A 24,228-nucleotide genomic window follows, 5' to 3' on the forward strand; every position below is an offset into this window, starting at 1 on the left:
ATGGGCCACACGTATCCGCACCGCGTCCGAGCCAGAATGGCTGGCCAATGGCCATGCTGGCTCGGACGCGGTGCGGATTTGTGTGGCCCCACGGTTCTTAGACATTACTACGGTTGCCTAAATCGACCAACCAATGAACATTAAGGGTGAGATTACGTCACGAGAGTTTACTGTCATTTGAATCGTAATATGATTTTTTTAGAATCCTCAGAAAACCAAGTATTTTAGAAAAATTTAAACGCAGGATGCAAGATTACATTATTACCGAGGGCGGAAAGCCCCTTAGAATAAACAAGCAGATTCTATTGAATGAAATATTTGAAATTAAATATCACACTTCTCTTTTATTTTCAGCCCTGTAACTTATTAAAATAAACATTATAGAAGTTTTCAGGGACTTTCAGCCCTCGGTAATAATGTAGTCTTTCATTCTGAGTTTAAATTTTTCAAAAATATTTATTAGTTTTCTCAGGATTCGAAAAAAATGAATACAATTAAAACACATTGAGAATTTTGACATGCGTCAAAATTTTGCATTAACTCAATGTAAAATTCTGAACTGTTGAGTTCCAGCTTCCCTAATAATTATTGTACATCAAAAGACATTAGAAACTATTTGTAAAGGATTGAAATCTGTATTGGAAATAACTGTTAAAATTGGTCTACGTAATTAAACATATTCCAAAATTTTGTAAAAATGTAATACATTTTAGTTTTCAGCCCAAACTTAGACCACACACAATGCACTAATGTTCACATTTTTGAACTGTCAATATTTTTATTTTATCATCTATTGTTTAAAAACAATACAGTTGATAAGATACCCTCAGTTGCGGAGAAAGGATTAATAATAAAGTTTTTTTTATTCAGTCAATGGTGTGAGCACTGTCAGTTAAATAGTAACATGTGGCCTTACTTTTACACGCATACCTATTGTGGCAAATGTATCATATTTTTCAAAATTTTGGAATGCATTTAAATCGTAGAACAATTTTAACTTTTGATTTTAATACAGATTTTAATTCTGTATAAGTATTCCCTCATGACTTTTGATGTAAAATAATTAGGGAATCAGGAATTACACAATTCAGAATTTTACATTGAGTTTCCTATGGCCCTTTTTACGATTCACCACCCGGTATAAGATAAAATGTGTACTATTTGTCTAATTATTTCATAATAACACAAATAATACACATATCTACACAATAACACACATTCAATGATCGAAAATCATTTAAAAATATGGGAATGTAAACTCTTGTGACGTAAAGTCAAAAATATAGGTCTCCCCACCACCGTCGGACAAGACAACCGTAATAAAGTCTAATAACCGTGGTGTGGCCCAACCCCAATTATCGCCTATATTGGCAGTGATACTGGTTTTCTCCAAAATGTCGCCTTGCTTTTATATAGAAGAACTGAACTTGAACATATGAACTCATTCAACTTTGAAAGGATATGGCCAAAGCAGGACTAATGATAATAATCACGAGCATCTTTCATACGCTGTTGCTTCAAATGGTTAAACTTCATCGTATTATTGTTTTGAGAACTTCTTCTTCTTATAAACCGGGAGATATTAACAGAACTTCAACCACGATTTTCTAAGTCCTGCCCTTTGCAATACTGGAAGGTTAGAAAAGGTACTTACAATTTATGGAAAAATCCACGGGTTTCCTGTGACACTTTACTGTGAAAATTAGATTTTCCATGAGGAAAAAATTGGGGAGTTGCGATGAATTTCTGAGTCCTGCCATATCCATAGAATGACAGGATACTATCAATTCTATGAAGAAAATTTTTTGGGCAGGAGGGTTGCAAAAGGACTAAGGGAGTATATGGATATACGAACATGTAATGAAAATAATGAAATTTTCATAATTTTCTGAGTCCTGCCAACTTAATAAATTAAACATAATTATTTGAAAATGATCGAAAAAAAATGTTGGCATGACGTCTCCTAATGTTTAACTGCACTCTTGGAAAATTCTGTGGAAAATTTTCACCCTGGTTCCGTGGTTTTCTGAGTCATAAAATAAATTTTATTATAAAATAAATAATTTAAGTAGACATTATTCAAAATGGCAGGATGTTTAGTTACACCTTTTTTACTAAACATAGTTAAAAAATGTGTAAGGAAATTCGTGTTAAGTTACACGAATTTCTGAGTCATGCCGTTTTGGACATATCTCAAGAATGTTAATATAAAGCTATTTACAAAGAGGCAGGATGGTTGTCTAGTTATTTCGTATATAAAAATAAAATTTTTAGTCAGTAAAATTATTGCAGGTTTTTATACAAACATATTCATATCACCACAATTTTCTGAGTCATGCCATGTCAGGTATGCTTAAAAAACACTAATCTAAAACCGTTTACAACGTGGCAGGATAACCGCAAAGATATTTAATACATAAAAATTAATTTTTATATCCTTAAAAGAATCGTACGGTATTAAATATTATTTTCCTGAGTAATGTCTCTGATTTTTACACACCTTTCAAATCTAATACCAAACTGTAACATATTTATTTTAAGCGATTAGATCATATTTGTATCTAATAATTTGTATAAGTAAACGTAATAAAAGTAATAGGAAGAAAATCAATAATTTTACAATTAATTGGTTATAGTAGGGATTGTACCTATTATACAGGGTGTCCAGAAACTCTTCTGACAATCGAAGCCCGGAGATTCCTCAGATAATTTTAAGAAAATTTAACTCAAAATTCACCTCGTCCGAAAATGCTTCCCAAGAAAGCTAGAGCTCTTTAAAGATGGTGTATTCTAATTAGTTTTTTTTAATAGCTCCGGAATCCAGAACACTTCTATTGAGAAAAACGAAAACTGTACACCTATTTATCTTCCAGAGATAAATCGATTCCATCATTTGTCAATTTTTAGTACCAATCATAGGCGTCCGTTTAGGGTAGGGAAACGGATATTTTATCCCATAACTTTTCTGTGTCTAACTTTTAAGCATTTTTGACACTGGATTATTAAACTATGGGGTATTCTTGTACTAAAAGGTACTCTTGCTTTAAGTCGGTAGGATACGCCGTGTTCTAGTAAACTCGATTTGAAATTTTTTTCGGTTTTTGAATAAAAAAAAATAAAAAAAAACTATTTAGAAAAACGAAAACTGGTACGTTTATTTCTCTTCCAGAGATGAATATTTTATCAATTGTGAATCTCTAGTATCGGTCATAGGCGTCCGTCTTGGGTAGATCAACGAAATCTCATAACTTAGCTGTCTATGTCATATTAATTTAGCTGTTTTCACCTTTAGTATTTAAAATCAAATAGTGATCTTACATTGTTTATAAGTAAAAAATGACGTTTATTCTTTTTAATATTTTGTTTATTACATACTATTTTTACCAAATTTATAAAAGCACTTGTTAGATACCTATATCAAAGAATGTCACGAAATAGCTATTTGTATAACAAGGGAGGAAAGTGCTACTTTTCCTCCCGAGAATGAAGTTTACTGCCCGACGCGTAGCGGAGGGCAGTAATCATTCAAGGGAGGAAAAGGCACTTTACTCCCATGTTATACATATGGTTTTTCCACCTTCCTCAAATAACAAGTCATTTTTTCATTTTTACTTAATTTATTTATGTAACTAACCAACAAAATTTATTAGAACTAAAACTAACAAGTACGTACAATATAACTGTCAACTGTCAAATATAAGTCAAATTAATAATGTAAACATTGTTAAATCAAAATAACAATTTACTGTTTTTTACCATTCTGCAAAATACAGAGTGTTTTATAAAGAAACGTTAAAATGTATAGAAACTTACGTAATAGAAAATAGATATTGTACAGGGCGTCAATAAGTTACATTTCATGAATGAAATACCATGACGTCACTTTTACTTTTCCTCCCTAGGGAGGAAAAATATTTTCCTCCCTAGGGAGGAAAAGTAAAAGTGACGTCATGGTATTTCATTCATGAAATATAACTTATTGACGCCCTGTACAATATCTATTTTCTATTACGTAAGTATCTATACATTTTAACGTTTATTTATAAAACACTCTGTATTTTGCAGAATGGTAAAAAACAGTTAATTGTTATTTTGATTTAACAATGTTTACATTAATAATTTGACTTATATTTGACAGTTGACAGTTGTCTTGTACCTACTTGTTAGTTTTAGTTTTAATAAATTTTGTTGGTTAGTTACATAAATAAATTAAGTAACAATGAAAAATGACTTGTTATTAATTTGAGGAAGGTGGAAAAACCATATGTATAACATGGGAGTAAAGTGCCTTTTCCTCCCTTGAATGATTACTGCCTTCCGCTACGCGTCGGGCAGTAAACTTCATTCTCGGGAGGAAAAGTAGCACTTTCCTCCCTTGTTATACAAATAGCTATTATATTTGATAATTTCTATGGTTTACAGTTATCCCAACATAAACATTCACTCATTAATATTTTTATTTTTAGGTGTCCCGGTCATTACAACAAAGACTGTCCACTTTTAGACAAATATCTGTTCTATTTAGCCTTCGAAAACTCAAACTGCGATGAGTATATCACAGAAAAAGTGTGGTGGAATGCGTTCCATAAAAATTCCATACCGATAGTCATGGGCGCTAGTGTCTCCAGCTACAAAAAAGTTCTACCACCGAATTCCTACATAAATGTTGACGACTTCGCGAATCCAGCTTCCCTAGCACGTTTCATACTGCGTCTCAACGACACAAACGAATATCTAGAATATTATCAATGGAAATCACATTTCGAAGTTTTGAATGAACACGGTTATTTCCAAAGCAATATCTTCCACTACTGCCGAGTATGCCAGGCATTGAATTACAACGATAAGAAGCAAAAAATTTATGAAGACTTACAAAAAGACTGGAACGCCAAAAATGTCTGTTATCCTGCTTGGAACGCATAAATTTTATGTTTTTCCCTTTTAATTCCCACAGAGAATAATATCTAGAATATTATTAATGGAAAAATTTTGAAGTATTGAACTACCATCGGGATTTTGAAAGCAAATTATTCTACCACTGTGGAATATATCAGTCGTCGAATTACAACAAAAGCTTAATGGAACGAAGACTTGAAAAAATACTGGAATATCAAAAATTTCTTTTATCCAAGCTAAAACACCCAACTTTTCAGGAAATCATAATTTGACACTGAACAGATGTACATTTTGAATAACAATATTATTATTTTCCTGTGGTATAGAATACGCCAGGCATTGCATTAAAAGCAACGTAAAAAAACAAAAATTTATGATGATCTCATAAAATCGCTACTGCGCGTGAAAAAGGAGTTAAGTCATAATTTATCAAAAACGGGGTTAAGTGAAATTTCGAATCTAAACAACAGGGACTTTTAATGTGCAGAAAGGGATAAGTTAACATAAACAATATCTACCATGTTTTGTGTATGGCATCACATGTTCAGTCACATCAAATTCAATTTAACATCGTGAAAAGGGAGTTATGTCTACGTGACTCCTTGTTCACAATAATATACTGATACACACGAATAGTGAAAAACGAGTTAACTCGACATATCTCGTTTTTCATTTAAAGTACTGTAAGTTGTTTACATGACTTAACTCATTTTTCACTATTTTGATTTTGTTGTACCATATTCTTAAACCTAGCGCAAGCGCATAAAGGCGCAAATCGGTCAGTCTCCTAACCTACCCTCCCCTTATCACATAAGAGCACGTGCCGGCAGTGAATTATAGGTATTGTAAGTGCTTAAAGATGTTATCATCGAGATGTTATCTTCTGAGGAGGAAGATTAGTACCTAGTTTATAATGTTTTTAGGAAATAAATCCTTTATACTGCAAACTTTTATGTCCTTTTATTTTTATTGTCCTAGTCATTCAAAAGTCTGTGAAAAAAGATATAAGTCAACAAAGTTTTTGTGCAAAAAGGGTTAAGTCTGTGAAAAAAGGTATAAGTCAAACAGCTCATTGGGTAAAAGGGTTAAGTCAATCAAAAGTCTTGATGCCGTAACTTTTTTTTAATTCTCTATTGACTTTACAATTTGTTCAATGTTTCTACAATCTCTCGCAAAATTAAGGTATCAGAACATATATTTACAAATGCCTTTACTAGATACGAAATTTTCCCTCCAATTTTTAATTTCAATTTACTCAGATATACTTTTTTGACTTATCTCCTTTTTCACGCGCAGTAGCGAAATAATGATAAAGAATGTGGACCTACCCAAATCACTATTTTCCACATTGAACTACAATGTAAAAAAAAACTAACGAGTTTTAGGTAAATTCAAAAATACTGACTATTCAAAAGTCTTTTACTACATTTAGTGCAGTCACTGAAGGTTTTCACCTCCGATTTCGTTGAACCTCCATCGATATTCATGAAAATTGGTGAGTAGTTAGAGGATACCTCAAGGAACAAAGGTGACATGATGCCAACTTGCGCTTTTACCCTGGGGGTGGATACCATCGCTTTTCTGGGGTGATAATTATTTTATTAAAAATAATACCATAAATCGATAGAGGGACAAATTCTAAGCAAAATTTGTTAATTAAGTTATTAACATAAATCAATACTTTTTGAGTTATGAAAGATCAAAGATTTTATTTTTTCGTAAAAAAATGCATGTTTCAAAGCTGTTTTTCATGTATAACTCAAAAACTATTAGCTTTTACAAAAAAGTTATTCTTACCAAAATTGAAGACAATAAACAATTGAATACACTATTCACTCAAAGTACTAAACTAATGTTAATTCAAAGTGAGTTATGGGTAATTGAATGTATATTTTTTTCGATGTGTACTCAAATCTAAGTATTCAAGCTTAAATAACGGGAAAACGATACATTTTATAAAATATACTTTCTAAACACTTATCAAACTACTTTAGAATACCTACCACATGAGCTCCAGAAGAAGTTAATAGCATCAAAATTAAGCAAGTTATGATGAAACTAAGAGAACCCTTTCGATTTTTTTTAGGAAAAAGTGAAAAATAAAACATACGCCATTTCAACAAAAATTAAAATTTATAGTAATCCTTACAAAAATTTCTTTGTATTAGCATAAGTAATGATTTTAACAATTTTCACCGGCTTAGAATGCGTATTTTTGAAAAAAAGATATATTTTAAAAAAATCAGAATTTTTAAAATTATCGACATTTTCATTTTTTTTTTGATAATAACTATAAAAATACTCAATATACGTAAAAAATGGTCAATAACCAAATTTTAGTTTTTTCTATATCAAATATTATACCTTTTTACCATTTCTGTAGGGTGAAAAATAACCGAGATAGAAACGTTTAAAGTTTAAATTTTGCTGCGAGAACCATGTAACCGTGGCCATTTAATCTTTGATTTTTAAAAAAGTAAGCGGTTTAAAAGATTAAATTCACCGCGTTTTAATAGCATTTGGAATTACCTTTCAAACCGTTTTTAGGTGAACCTGATATCTTAAAAATTAATAAATTAACGGAGTTATTATAAAAAAACGATAACATTTTTTGGAAAAATTTTTAAAAGATAAAGTTTGAACAATTTTTGGAGCATAAATTTTAATGCTATTAACTTGTTCGGTATCTCATTTGATAGATATTTCTAAGTACTTTCACAAATGTTAAGTTTATGTTATAAAAGGCATCATTTTCCCGTAATTTAAGCTTGAATACTTAGATTTTGGTACTCGCTTAGAAAAATATGCATTCAATTACCTATAACTCACTTTTAGTCAATATTAAAAGGTTTTTTTAGTAAGAAGTTTATTTAATTTCTTATTAGCTTCAATTTTGGTAATAATAACTTCTCTGTAAAAACTTATAGTTTTTGAGTTATCTATGAAAAATCGGTTAAAAACATGCATTTTTCTTACGAAAAATTAAAATTTTTGATCTTTAATAACTCAAAAAGTTTTGATTTATTTTAATAACTTTATATAACAGATTTTGCTTAGAATTTGTCCCCCTATCTAATTATGGGGTTATTTTTAATAAAATAATTTTCACCCCGAGAAGGAGTGGCATCCACCCCCAGGGTAACAGCGCAAGTTGGCACCATGTCACCTTTGTTTCTTGAGAAATCCTCTAACCACTCATCAATTTTCATGCAAGTCGATGGAGGTTGAACGAAATCGGAGGTAATAGCTCATATCCACCTTCAGTGACTCCACTTGGGATCTTTAAAAATGATGCAGGAATTTCTTATTCAGAATTGCTAAAATGTATTTAAGGAATATATTATATTCCTGCCAAAACATTTTAAAAATCCTGCATAATTTTCAATTTTGCCATAAAACATGGAGTATTTTCTTTTTAGTATTTGTGAATATTAAAGAATTTAAAATTAAGAAGCTGTTTTCTGCAAATTGGTAACACTGGTAACATTGGTATTATTGATAACACTAGAATGAGGTAGTAAAGAAGATGAACTATACCTGTGACATAATAAAATTATGACCTTTGCTAGTTAGATCTATTGTTATGTACCATATTACAAAAAAAACTGTAATTTAAATACAAAACTTAAAATAAACATTTCACAATGTATTAGTTGTATAACGATTGTATGTGTGTGTGCCTATTGTTTATATTTTGTAACCTTTCTATTTATGGGATGGTAGATTAGAGTAAACAGCAAGTTGCTTTGGATGTTAGGATGTTAGATGCTGCATCACATTTAAAATAACAGTATCTAATAAACTATATATTTACCACTAGTAAATTATCAACCTTTTGTGATGACCATCACAAAATAAAATCAAAAAGTAAACAACAATTGTGTTAGCTGCATCTGCAAAGGCAGATCATAGATTAGTATCAGAATAAAATAATGGTTTATGTAGTAATTAAATGAGCGTGAATCAAGAATTAAGTTCAACAAGAATTAGGTTCAGTATTAAGTCCAACATTATTCAAATTATATTCTGCTAGTATTCATAGTTTGTTTGACGAAAATATTAAATGTTTACAATATGCAGATGATATCTGTATATACTCCACCCAAAAAACCTACGACGACTGTCTACGATCATTGAGGCATATAGTTGAAATTATTATACAATGGACAAATGAAAATAATATGACAATGTCCACAGAAAAATCCAATATTATGTTTTTCACCAGGCATAGGTTGCGCGCACCGGGAAACGTAACCTCGAGTGGGCGTACTATACCAGTGGTGAATCAGTATAAGTATCTAGGGATAGTACTAGATAATAAACTTCTGTGGACTAAACATATTCAATACATCAAAGGTAAGTGTGAAAAAAAATAAATATACTAAGGTGTATTACCAACAGAAAATGGGGTGCAGATCCCAAAACAGCTTTATTGTTCTACAATGCTTGTATTCGGTCAGTCGTGGACTATGGGTGTTGGATATATGGATCAGCAAGCAATACGAACTTAAAAATTTTAGATCGGATACAATACAGATGCTTGAGAATATGTTTAAGTGCAATGGTATCCACTCCAATAAACGTTATGCTAGCAGAGTGTAATGAAATCCCATTAAATTTACGTAGACAATTTTTAGCTCAAAAATACTGCATAAAGCTAAGAAACACTGAGTCAGACCTTTTAACAAATCTGGCTTTATTAAACATGGCAAACTTAACTAGTAAATATTGGAGAATAAAAAATTCACCACCACTAACAGATGCATTCATTGAAACCAGGAATTATACAGATTTACACAAGAGTAAATTATTACCAATTTATAAATTTCCGTATAAAACTTTGATAAAAAAACCCAGAATCATAATTCCTAAATATACAGAATCAAATCATTTAAATAATATTTTAGTAAAATCTATACTGAGCGACTTTGTGGATTACACAGTAATTTATACAGACGGTTCTAAAAATCAAACAGGAGTAGGGTGTGCTATGTATGTGCAAAATACCCATCAACATAATAATTACAAATTATCTAGTATTAGTAGTATTTTTACAGCTGAGATTATAGCCATCGAAAAAGCTCTAGAATGGATCAAAGAGAATAATATTGAAAAAGCTGTGACAATAACAGACTCCAGATCTGCAATATATGCAATTGAAAATACTGATTTTAGTTCATACAAATCAAAAATTTTATGTAATATAAAAAATACTTTGTCTAAAGTGGAAGTAGTATTTATATGGGCAAAAGGGCATGCCGGTATACTGGATAATGAGAAAGTGGATGAGTTGGCCAAAGATGCAATAAAAAAAGGTGAGATACTAACTCACATCTTATCGACAGATGCAATAAATGACGTCAAAGTTAGAATAAATAAAATATGGAAAAAAGAATGGAAAAATATTACAAGCATGTCAAAAAATTTATATTTTTCTTTACATCAAGAACTTCCTCCGCCACCTGAATACATATTTAAATATAACCTGCCAAAGCAAGATATTTCTACTATCGTCAGATTAAAAACTCGACACGAGAAATATGAGGCACATCTGCACAAATTAGGAATAATTAATTCATGAGTATGTTTTTGTGATAATGTTTCGATTAGAGATTTAAACCATATTTTCTTGGAATGCAAAATTAACGAGAGATATATAAATCAATTATATTACAATTTACGACAAACACAAGTTCATTTTCCAATTAGTATAGAATATCTACTAAGTTGTCATAAAATGGAAATATTTAAATTACTCACAAACTACTTGAAAGAAACAAATATAATCATTTAAGTGAAATACGTATAAATATAACAAAACTAATAAATTGAGGTAAAAATAAAATAAAAATCTGTGGCTAACGGACTCGCACACACACACACACACACACACACACACCCACACCCACACCCACACACACACACACACCCACACCCACACCCACACCCACACCCACACCCACACCCACACCCACACCCACACCCACACCCACACCCACACACACACACACACACACACACCCACACCCACACCCACACCCACACCCACACCCACACCCACACCCACACCCACACCCACACCCACACCCACACCCACACCCACACCCACACCCACACCCACACCCACACCCACACCCACACCCACACCCACACCCACACCCACACCCACACCCACACCCACACCCACACCCACACCCACACCCACACCCACACCCACACCCACACCCACACCCACACCCACACCCACACCCACACCCACACCCACACCCACACCCACACCCACACCCACACCCACACCCACACCCACACCCACACCCACACCCACACCCACACCCACACCCACACCCACACCCACACCCACACCCACACCCACACCCACACCCACACCCACACCCACACCCACACCCACACCCACACCCACACCCACACCCACACCCACACCCACACCCACACACACACACACACACACACACACACACACACCCACACCCACACCCACACCCACACCCACACCCACACCCACACCCACACCCACACCCACACCCACACCCACACCCACACCCACACCCACACCCACACCCACACCCACACCCACACCCACACCCACACCCACACCCACACCCACACCCACACCCACACCCACACCCACACCCACACCCACACCCACACCCACACCCACACCCACACCCACACCCACACCCACACCCACACCCACACCCACACCCACACCCACACCCACACCCACACCCACACCCACACCCACACCCACACCCACACCCACACCCACACCCACACCCACACCCACACCCACACCCACACCCACACCCACACCCACACCCACACCCACACCCACACCCACACCCACACCCACACCCACACCCACACCCACACCCACACCCACACCCACACCCACACCCACACCCACACCCACACCCACACCCACACCCACACCCACACCCACACCCACACCCACACCCACACCCACACCCACACCCACACCCACACCCACACCCACACCCACACCCACACCCACACCCACACCCACACCCACACCCACACCCACACCCACACCCACACCCACACCCACACCCACACCCACACCCACACCCACACACACACACACACACACACACACACACACACACACACACACACACACACACACACACACACACACACACACACACACACACACACACACACACACACACACACACACACACACACACACACACACACACACACACACACACACACACACACACACACACACACACACACACACACACACACACACACACACACACACACACACACACACACACACACACACACACACACACACACACACACACACACACACACACACACACACACACACACACACACACACACACACACACACACACACACACACACACACACACACACACACACACACACACACACACACACACACACACACACACACACACACACACACACACACACACACACACACACACACACACACACACACACACACACACACACACACACACACACACACACACACACACACACACACACACACACACACACACACACACACACACACACACACACACACACACACACACACACACACACACACACACACACACACACACACACACACACACACACACACACACACACACACACACACACACACACACACACACACACACACACACACACACACACACACACACACACACACACACACACACACACACACACACACACACACACACACACACACACACACACACACACACACACACACACACACACACACACACACACACACACACACACACACACACACACACACACACACACACACACACACACACACACACACACACACACACACACACACACACACACACACACACACACACACACACACACACACACACACACACACACACACACACACACACACACACACACACACACACACACACACACACACACACACACACACACACACACACACACACACACACACACACACACACACACACACACACACACACACACACACACACACACACACACACACACACACACACACACACACACACACACACACACACACACACACACACACACACACACACACACACACACACACACACACACACACACACACACACACACACACACACACACACACACACACACACACACACACACACACACACACACACACACACACGTGAATCAAGAATGCCATAAATAACAAATAACAGTAAATACATTAATATTGTCAGCATGCAGATAATGCAGTGATATTGAAGATAACGAAGAAGCACTACAAAGAGTGATAAACAGAATATGTAGAAGAAAATTGTGAATTCGGAATGAAACTAAACATAATGAAAACAAAGACTGGGGTTCTCAGAAAGAATATAAATGAAACATTAAAAATAAACGTCAACAGAAGTGCATTCGAACGAGTCATAAAAGTAATGTACCGGTGTGCGATCTAAATGAAGTTGAACCACCACTCAAAAGAAAGAAAAGCATATATAGAGTAAAGCAAGATCTATTTTTTCCAAAATGTAAAATGTGCTAAATTGTCATAGATTAAGTAGTATAGACTACTGCACTTGAGTGAACATCTTAGAGTGTTGTAAGGAATTATAGTGAGGACTATGACAAAACCATTGGAAATTAAAATCTTGTGAATTGTGGTTGTCTGAAAAAATGCTCAGAATATCATGGTGACAAAATTATACCTAAAGAAATACTCTGGGCTAATTAGCAAAATACAAGGAAAAGTTATTTACCAGCAATTTTATTGCTTGAATCGAATCTTATTATTGTATGTATTAATAATATAGATATGCAAAGTCAGCAGATAGTGTGCTACTTTTTTTATAAACAAAATGGCGCCCGAAAATCGTGTTTTTTTCAATTTTTGCTCTATAACTTCAAAGATTTTAACTTTAGACCAAAAACACCCAAATAAAAATTCACCGCAATTAAATTCTGCATAGAGACGTGTTTTTTCCGATTTACTTCGACGAAAACTTTCCCCGGAAAAAGCGGGTTTTTCCAACAAAATTTTTAATTTTCAACTAAACTTTTAGATAAGTAGTTCTTAATCAATAATTAAATAACTTGGTAACGTAAAAGCCCTTTCCGTATATATTATAATTCAAGAAGCCGATGGAAATTTAATGAACAGTTTGCAACAATTGAAATGTTAATTAAAAATTTACGGTCGTTATAATACCGACAATAATTATGATGCATAAGAATAACTATGATTTTTTCATAAAAAGACACTATACCTATCTAATGTACTTTACAGTATTGAAATTGGACTATTAAAGCGGCCTCAGGAATATTTTAAAATTATAAACAATTTTTTGGTTTATAAACAAATAGAATATCTCGGGAAATATTAAACTAAATTAAATTGTTAAAACGGTATTCGAAAGACACCGGCAAGTCGTTTCTTTTAAAAGAAAAAACGTTCAATTATGACGAGCGGTTCCTGAGATACAACCGGTCAAAGTTGACCGAAATTTACGGCAAAGATATAAACAATAGGATCATAATTTTCAAACCATCACCTTTTTGTTTTTGTCCTCTTTCTCCACACCAATTTTCATATCTTTAAAATCCTCATAACATATATTATTATAATAAAATCTATCGATAATACGTGTGAAAATTACCAAAAATAGCAAAATTCCTATCAAAAATTAGGTTGGAGAAAATGTAACCCTCAAAGTTCAAAATCAGTATACGTTAACAAAATGCATTTTCTCGGCTTCCCATGGAGCAATTTCCTTCATTCTTTTTTTGTTCCCTAATAACTCGAGTAGAGCCATCGAACTAACGCATTATTAAATGTCAAACTTGCTTTTGTTTTGTTATAATAGATTAATTTATTTATAAGAACAGAAAATTACATATTTTTTCCAGTTGTAGGCTTTTTTTTTAGATAAACTTATTACAAGTGTACCTTTTAAAGTTAAAAACATAAATATTCTCATTTGAAAGCTGTATAATTATTTAAACAATTTTTATTTAAACAAATTAAAATATTGTGTTATAATAAATATATTAATTTATTATAACAAAACAAAAGCAAGTTTGACATTTAATAATGCGTTAGTTCGATGGCTCTACTCGAGTTACTGGGGAACAAAAAAAGATTGAAGGAAATTGCTCCATGGGAAGCCGAGAAAATGCATTTTTTTTAACGTATACCGATTTTGAACTTTGAGGGTTACATTTTCTCCAACCTAATTTTTGATTGAAATTTTGCTATTCTTGGCAATTTTCACACGTATTATCGATAGTTTTTATTATAATAAATGTCATGAGGATTTAAAGATATGAAAATTGGTGTGGAGAAAGAGGACAAAAATAAAAAGGTGATGGTTTGAAAATTATGATCCTATTGTTTATATCTTTGCCGTAAATTTCGGTCAACTTTGACCGGTTGTATCTCAGGAACCGCTCGTCATAATTGAACGTTTTTTCTTTTAATAGAAGCGTCCTGCCGCTGTATTTCGAATACCGTTTTCACAATTTAATTTAGTTTAATATTTCCCGAGATATTCTATTTGTTTACAAGCCAAAAAATTGTTTATAATTTTAAAATATTCCTGAGGCCGCTTAAATAGTCCAATTTCAATTCTGTAAAGTACATTAGATAGGTATAGTGTCTTTTTATGCAAAAATGATAGTTATTCTTATACATCATAATTATTGTCGTTATTATAGCGACCGTAAATTTTTAATTAACATTTCAATTGTTGCTAAACTGTTCATTCAATTTCCATCGGCTTCTGGAATTATAATATACACAGAAAGGGCTTTTACGTTACCAAGTTATTTAATTATTGATTAACAACTACTTATCTAAAAGTTTAGTTGAAAATTAAAAATTTTGTTGAAAAAACCCGCTTTTTCCGGGGAAAGTTTTCGTCGCAGTAAATCGGAAAAAACACGTCTCTATGCAGAATTTAATTGCGGTGAATTTTTATTTGGGTGTTTTTGGTCTAAAGTTAAAATCTTTGGAGTTATAGAGCAAAAATTGAAAAAACAAGATTTTCGGTCGCCATTTTGTTTATAAAAAAAGTAGCACACTATCTGCGGACTTTGCATATCTATATTATTAATATATACAATCATAAGATTCGATTCCAGCAATAAAATTTGCTGGTAAATAACTTTTCCCAAAAATGGCCTATTCTCCGATAATGAGCCCAGACTAAAACAAAAATTAAGTACTTCCATCATAAGATGAAGGATATGAAAAAGTTACTGGCTTACCGCATATATAGACCAATAAAACATCAATATACACACAACCAAACTTATATGAAATCATCTGATATTTCTTATTATTTCGTGCGAATTTAAAAAACGAACACATGAAGTCAAACAATAAAGTATTTAACAACCAAATTGAAACTAGTTGTTTTATAGTCAATAGCATAAAAAATATCAATGTAAAACAAGTAATGTTTAAATTGTTTTTATTTTTTTGTTTTTTTTTTGGTAGTTAGTGTTATCACCTCTAGTCCTTATGCAAGCTTCAGTTTGCGTGGGCATGCTCCTAATCAAATTATCAACATTTTGTTGTGGTAGGTTGCTCCATTCTTCAAGAGCAGCTTGTACTAGCCGTGCAGTGTTTTGTGGATTATCCCGGAAAGCTCTAAAATTTCTTTTAAGCATATCCCACAAATACTCCTATAAGGTTAAGCTTGGGTGAGCAAGCAGGCCACTCCAAACAAGGGATACCTTCTGCTTCAATGATGTCTCTAGTCACTCTACTGGTATGTGGAGGTTCATTATCATGCATGAAAATTAAATTTTCTCCTGTTGCATCTCTCCAGAGACTAACTACAGGCTATCAACATACCTGTGAGCAGTTAAAGATGATTGGATGAAAATTAAAGGAGTTTTTTTACGGATCACAATTCCTCTTCAGAACAATACACTTCCCCTTGTATATTTGTTAACAGATCTGACAGTTTTCATTTTTGCTTGTCTTTCTCAACCTCTAAGTACACGATTTCGTGGGTCATCTGATTTTACACAAATCCCGACTTTTTCTGAAAATAGCACATTTTGTCAATTCCCAATGTTCCAGTTTTGGTGGTAAAGACACCAATTTAGGCGATCAATCTTGTGCTGGCTGGATAACTCAGGAAGCCATAACTGTCTCCTGCTTAATACTTCTTGGCACGAACTCTTCTTCCTAGCGTTTCACCTGAAACAGTTACACCTGTAGCTTCCAAAAGCTGCCTTTGGAACTGCAGGTAAGAAATGGTTGGGTGTCTTCCAGCTGATTGGACAATTAAACGATCGTGGCGAGCTGTTATTACTTTTTGGCGACATTCCCTTACTTTATTTTTGAGCTTTCCTAGTTCCTGTTACCTAGCATAGGTTTTGGACAGAACACCCTGTGTTACGCCTAGCTCTACAGCTATGTCCATCTGAGAACATTACTTGCTCCACAAGACCAATAATCTTTCCCTGTTGTAAGTTCTGTAACCCCACATGAGGCATATTTTCGTTTTTGGACGCAAAAGTTAGTTTATTTATTTTCGTTCAATTTGCAAATCAAGCAAATAACCTATACCTTACCAAGCTGTACTATCTGATTCTCTTTTATCGATTTGTTTATTTTCAATAAAAAACCTTTATTCTTCGCAACAATAACAAGTTTTTTCAAAAGAAATAAATATTTCTTTGAAATACATGGTGATTCCATATAAGTTTGGTTGTGTGAACATCAACAGTAAATCAGAAGAAATGAACTGATATAGTTGCCAACAACATGACCACATGTGCTTGGTTGTATAGTAACTTCCAGTCATACTCAAAATCTAATCAACATAGAAATAAATAATAATAGTCTCCCGTTTTATACTGGTAATGTAGTTTTGGGATTATAGCAGGGTAGTCTGCTATATTTAGGGCCTACGGTATATAAAGAAGGTAATAGGGCCAGTGCTATGCTTAAACTACCTATTATTACCCCTGGTTTTACCCAAGGTACTCATTTTTATTCAGGCTGAGTCGGCCAGGGGCCTATAGACATTTTAAAAATATCTAGATATTCTCGCCGGTGCTGGGTTTTGAACCCCGACCTACCTGAGTGGAAGTCAGACATGCTACCGCCTGAGCTATCCGGGCTTTTGAAATAAATAAATTACTAAATTTAATAGACAGTTGGAACTGTGTTCAGTGAACAGAGTACACAATCCACTTAGACTTAGATTATACATCGACAGTTCAATACCAAAACTTCATAAGTCAAAATCTACAACTTTTCAGGAGAGCGAAAAAACTTCTCTGCTTCATACCTGTTTTCTATTTCTCTTCTTTCTTTTCTGTTGAAAGTTTTGGCATGTTTTTTCCAAAGTAATAATTAAATACTGAGAAAGAAAAAACATGTACTAGCAGCGACGTTTATCACTCTCCTGAAAAGTTATAGATTTTAACTTATCGCTTTCCTGACCGGCTGACACGCTCGTGAGCTCATGTTTATGTGGGTACCAATATCAAAATAAACATATTTTTACTGGGAAAGATGACTTCAATATGTTGTGTCTATCGTGTATTATCAGAGTAACTTAAATCATTTAACGAATTCGCACTTAGTTTGCAATAGAATACCCTAAAAGGTGGCTGTGTATTTTGAGGACAAAACCGGTAAAGGTAAGTAAATGATATTTTGTTTTTTTATAAGTATTTATGTTATTGTAACGGGGTTGTGGTATAGATAAAGTTTCAACTTCAAGATAATAAACAAGATTTAAGAAATTATTGGTTTCTTTGTAGAGATCTTGTCCCGTAATATTTGAATATCACGATAGTGAGTTGCCATCACACATTCAATTTTCAATAGCAGAAAATTAAAAATACTAAATATTTATTGGTTTGACTTTTTATTATTTTTTCTCTACATATTTAAATGACACAAGTATTTTTTCTAATTACAGGTGTGCCTCTCACCCACGCTTTGGCTCTAGAGTTGTTAAATGATGGTATATATATATGGACCGTTCACTCTTGCTAGAGTATAGGTTGCATTGCCACAATTCTCTCAATGTATATATACACAGTAAATGTGCTCTTAGAATTTATCAATTTTTAAGTGGTTTTAAATTAGAAAAAATACCGAAGTTTTGCATCAAAATAATCCTTAAGGATTTATCTAATTGAAAATTATAAAGTTACAATAATAAATTTAATGGTTTAGTTGTAAAATTGCATTTAACACCAAAATGTAATTAGTTGTTGATAAAAAGAGACTTTTTTTCCACTTAAAAAGTTAATGTGTTTTGGTGACCAGTGGTGGAGTGTTCTTTGAATTCAACAAAGGATCTAATTGTTAAAACTTAAAAATGGCTGGAATATGTTATAAGTGTCAGACTTCATGTAATTATAAAGAAGTCAAAAATGAGATGTTTGGATGCCCATGTGATTTATGCAAAAGAGTAATTTGTAAATCTTGCTCTGGCTTATCAGCTTCTGAAGTAAGAGTTGTAGTTATGTCTAATAGAATAATGCCTTTCTTTTGCCCTTCATGTAGGGATGCTTTAAACATACCTGCCCTTATAAAAAAAGTTAATGATCTGGAATTAGAACTCCAAAATTTCTCATCAAGCCTTAATTGCAAAATCACAACTTTAGAGCAAAGGATACTAAGAATGGAGATTTACGAAGCTGATAAAGTAACTCAAAGTTCCAAATTAACTGTTTCAAATTCTGATCATGTGAAATCAACTGACACTGGTAATCATTATGAATCGTTTATAAGTGAATATAGTGAACGTCGTAAACGTGAAAATAACCTTATGTTGTTCAATGTTCACGAATCTGCCGAAGATTTAAAAACAGTTGAAGAATTACTTTCAGGTTTTACGGAAGTATCCATAAAAAAGTTGTTTCGTGTTGGAAAGCAAGGAAATAGGCCTCGACCGATTAAAGCAATTCTGGACAGTTCTGCTAGTGTTATTCGTGTACTAAAAAACCGAAGTCAATTACCTTCAAATATTAGAGTTAGCTCCGATCTTACTATCAGTCAGCGAAATTATTTAAATGAACTTAGGAAGGAACTGGAAATAAAAAAAAGTGCTGGTGAAACAAATCTGACTATCAAGTATGTACATGGAATTCCTAAAATTTTACCTATTAAAGAAAAAAACTAATCTGTAGGGATAAATCTAATTTAAATCATTCAAAGCTATCTGTTTATTTTCATAATGTGGGAGGCATGCGTACGAAGTTGATAGATTTTAGTCTAAGTGTATTATGTTCGAGTTATGATGTTATTATACTTGTTGAAACATGGTTGACAAATAGCTATTCTGATTCAGAATTGGGCTTGGATTCTGATTATAATATCTTTCGAGCAGATCGTGATAATTTTGATCATTTTAAAGATAAGGGAAGAGGTGGCGGTGTCCTTATAGCCGTTAAGAAAAAGTTTAACAGTTTTGCTCTATCTATACCTCATACTAAAGTTGAACAAATTTTTGTACTAGTTAATATTGGAACAGAGAAAGTTATTTTTGGCTCTGTGTACATACCGCCACGGTCTGATCATGAAATATATGAAGATCATTGTAATGTCCTTGATTTTATATTAATGAACAATAACTACTCTAAGGTTTTTATTTCTGGTGACTTTAATCTTCCGAATGTTACGTGGACAAATGATAATTTAGGAGTTAGTTTATTGAACTATCCACCAAATTCACCAGCTTTACATATGGTCAATTGCTATAGTTTTTACAACCTTTTTCAAAATAATTTTGTGTCCAATAGTAGAAATGTAATTTTAGACTTAATCTTTTCTAATTGTAACGAGTTGAGTGTTGTAAATGCTGCTGATTTAATTTTTCCTAACTCCCTTAACCACAATGGTGTAACATTTGATGTTAATATAATAAATAACAGTGATCCTTTAAAGTACGCAGAGTCATATTATGATTTTAAAAACGGTGATTATATTGGTATGAACTTTTTCTTGTCGGAAATAAATTGTGATTCACTAAAGGCTTTGAATATTGAAGACGCTGTGTCTAAATTTTACGATATTGTCAATCATGCAATAAATTCTTATGTTCCTAAAAAAGTATGTAAGACAAGTACATTTCCAATTTGGTTTAGCCCGGAGTTAAAACGACTAATAATAGAAAAGAAAAAATATCATAAAAAGTATAAGATGTTCAACAATTATGATGATTTTATTATTTTTCATAACTTACGATCTGAATGTAGTACACTGAGTAAAGATTGTTATAATTTATATGTTAGAGATTCTGAATTTAGAATTAATAATGACCCAGGCACTTTTTGGAAATATATAAACAGTCGCAAAAAAAATTATGATGTACCTTGCCATTTATATTTAGGAGATGATCAAAGTAGTTCTGGGGAGGAAGCTGTGAATTTATTTGCCAAATTTTTTTCTACAGTGTTCACTGACCATAATACTACCCCCCCACAATATCAGTTTGAAAATGCTGGTAACATGAGTTCATGCTCTTTTAACATAAATACTATTTTTGAGAGTATTCACAATTTGGCTCCTAAACTAAATTTTGGCCCTGATGGCATTCCTAACTATCTATTAAAACAATGTGTTTGTACTATATCTAAGCCATTGTGTATACTCTTTAATAAATCTTTGCAAGAAGGGGTTTTCCCTGATTGCTGGAAACGAAGTTACGTAAAACCTATATTTAAATCTGGTTCAAAGTCAAATGTGGAAAACTACAGAGCAGTTTGTACTATATCAGCAATTCCAAAATTATTAGATTATTTAGTTACTAAGCAGCTTACTTGTGAATTCGGCAGTATTCTGGTGAATGAACAACACGGTTTTGTACAGGGTAAATCTACAGTAACTAATTTACTTCTTTATCAGAATGACATTGTTATTGCTTTGGAGAACAAATTACAAGTAGATTCCATCTATACTGATTTTTCTAAAGCATTCGATAAGGTCAATCATAATATCTTACTTGCAAAACTTACAGCATACGGTGTTTCTGGAAGTCTCTTTGATTGGATGCAAAGTTACCTGACTAATCGAAGTTTAAGTGTAAAAATAGGATGTTTTCTTTCTAATGCTTTTACAGCTACATCTGGAGTACCGCAAGGTTCCCACTGTGGCCCCCTTCTATTTAATCTGTTCTTGAATGATGTTCACTCTATTTTTAAGGAAGTTAACTTTTTAATGTTTGCTGATGATGTTAAAATATATAAGACTGTCAATAATGAGGATAACATTTTTCAGCTTCAGTCACAAGTAGCGTTACCAGGTGTCCCGATTTGCGCGAGACGTCCCGATTTTCAGGGGTCTGGGGACGCGTACCGATTTGTACCTGATCGGGACACTAAATGTCCCGATTTTCACCCACGAAAACCTATTTCAGGAGGACTTGCAGTAAATTTTATAACTATGTTATAAAAACAAGGCACTCCTAAAAGCGGCAAAATCGAAAAAAATATAATTTTAATAAAAAATTAATAATTTACTTAATCTATGATTTTTTTTGTAATTTCGTCTGAATATTATTATTATGTAGGATTAAAAAATACAGACTGTAGAAACACCTTGTAGTTCAGTAAATGAACGGGAAATACGGCGATACCGTGTAATTTTCAGGATCAACTCCGAATTGCATGAAAATTTGGACGGCTTGTGCCGTTGGTTGCTTTTACTCGGGGGTGAAAAACCGCTCGTTTAAAATAAGTCCGGAGATGGATAAATCGACTAATTCTAAGCAATTTTAATTCTATAGAATTTTAACTTAGTTAATACTTTTTGACTTATTTACGATTGAAAATGTTTCTTTTCGACACAAAAATCACGTTTTCAGGCGATTTTCAAAATAACTCAAAAAGTATTTAATCGAAAAAAATATTCTTAGCAAAAACGTAGTATATGAAAAAATGAAAAAAATTGTGAACTCGTAAAGTCTATAGGCCTAGCAAAAGCAAAGTTGTAGCTCATGAAAAATACGTTCTTATTCGTCAAATTCCAAATCAAATATTTCAACCTGAATAACCAAGAAATGAAGCACTTTTCGGGGAAGCCCAATTAAAAAATTTTTAATAAAGCTTTATTTTTATGTTTTAAAAAAGTTTCTAGGATCTAAGCGAGTTATGCTCAAAATCAAGTTGACTCCTTTTTTTTTTTTGTAAAAAAATTGTGAAAATCTCCCCCTACTTAGCACCCCAAATTAAATTAATCGTTACCGCTTTACAAACAATTTACTTTCCTTATGTATTTTTAACATGGTTGAAAGGGCCTGAACGAGTCACTAATCACAAGTCTATGCAAAATATGAACAGCCATATTTTAATTAACCAATTTTTGTCTTACAGAAAAACAAAATGAATCTATCATATTTATAAAAGCAAAAACTACCTACTTTTTATTCCTTGAGATTTTTAGTATCCGTAATACTTTTCAAGTAACTTTGAAAAAAGGGCATTTTCCAATACTTTAGGAATTTTTTTTTATTATAAAACCATTTTTTTTTTCAAAACTAAGCACTCCCAACTGGTAAACCTTTCAGATGGTATAAACAATACACAATACTACCAATATAAAGTAAATGGTAAAGCGGTAACGATTAATTGTATTTACGGTGCTAAATAGGGGGAGATTTTCACGATTTTTTTTTATCAAAAAAGGGGCCAACTTTATTTTGAGCGTAACTCGCTTAGTTTTAATGCTGGAGACTTTTATATAAACCAAAATTAAAGATTTTTTTAAATACTTTAAAAAATTATAATAGGGTTTGTCCGAAAATTGCTTAATTTTTTGGTTTTCAAGTTGAAAAATTCGATTTGGAATTTGACGAATAAGAACAATTTTTAAAAGCTACATTTTTGCTAAGAATATTTTTTTCGATAAAATTACTCGAAAAGTACTGACTTAGTTTAAAAATTATATAGAACAAAAGTTTTTTAGAGTTAGTCAGTTGATCTATTTTGGGACTTACTTTAAACGCGCATTTTGTTACCCCCGAGAAGGGGTAACTATATCTGTCACCCCCCAGTAAAAGCAACCAACGGTACTAGTTTAACTTTGAAGTAGACAGTACCTAAGTAGAACCTTAAACCACATTTTCAATCAATTCGGAATTGACTCTGCAAATTACACTCCAAAACGGTCATTTACTGTGCTACTGTTGTTTATTTGTCCCGATCTACAACCCTAAATCCCGATTTGTTTTTGCTTATGTACCGATTAAAAACAAATCGGACCTGGCAACACTAGTCACAAGTAAATGATTTTTATGA

General features: G+C 33.8%; 2 protein-coding genes across 2 annotated transcripts in view; one reads left to right on the forward strand and one right to left on the reverse strand.

Annotated features, from left to right (window-relative positions):
- LOC114329433 (glycoprotein 3-alpha-L-fucosyltransferase A-like) overlaps positions 1-8,545 on the forward strand; it is a 53,581-nt gene extending 45,036 nt beyond the window's left edge. The window contains exon 6 of the mRNA XM_050642005.1: positions 4,467-8,545. Within this exon, the coding sequence (XP_050497962.1) occupies positions 4,467-4,923 (457 nt within the window). The 3' untranslated portion in view covers positions 4,924-8,545. The remainder of the gene's footprint in view (positions 1-4,466) is intronic.
- LOC114328009 (uncharacterized) overlaps positions 1-24,228 on the reverse strand; it is a 269,631-nt gene that overhangs the window by 242,748 nt on the left and 2,655 nt on the right. The window lies entirely within an intron of this gene.

Source organism: Diabrotica virgifera, chromosome 1, assembly GCF_917563875.1.
Source record: "Diabrotica virgifera virgifera chromosome 1, PGI_DIABVI_V3a".
In the NCBI taxonomy this organism is placed as follows: domain Eukaryota; kingdom Metazoa; phylum Arthropoda; class Insecta; order Coleoptera; family Chrysomelidae; genus Diabrotica; species Diabrotica virgifera.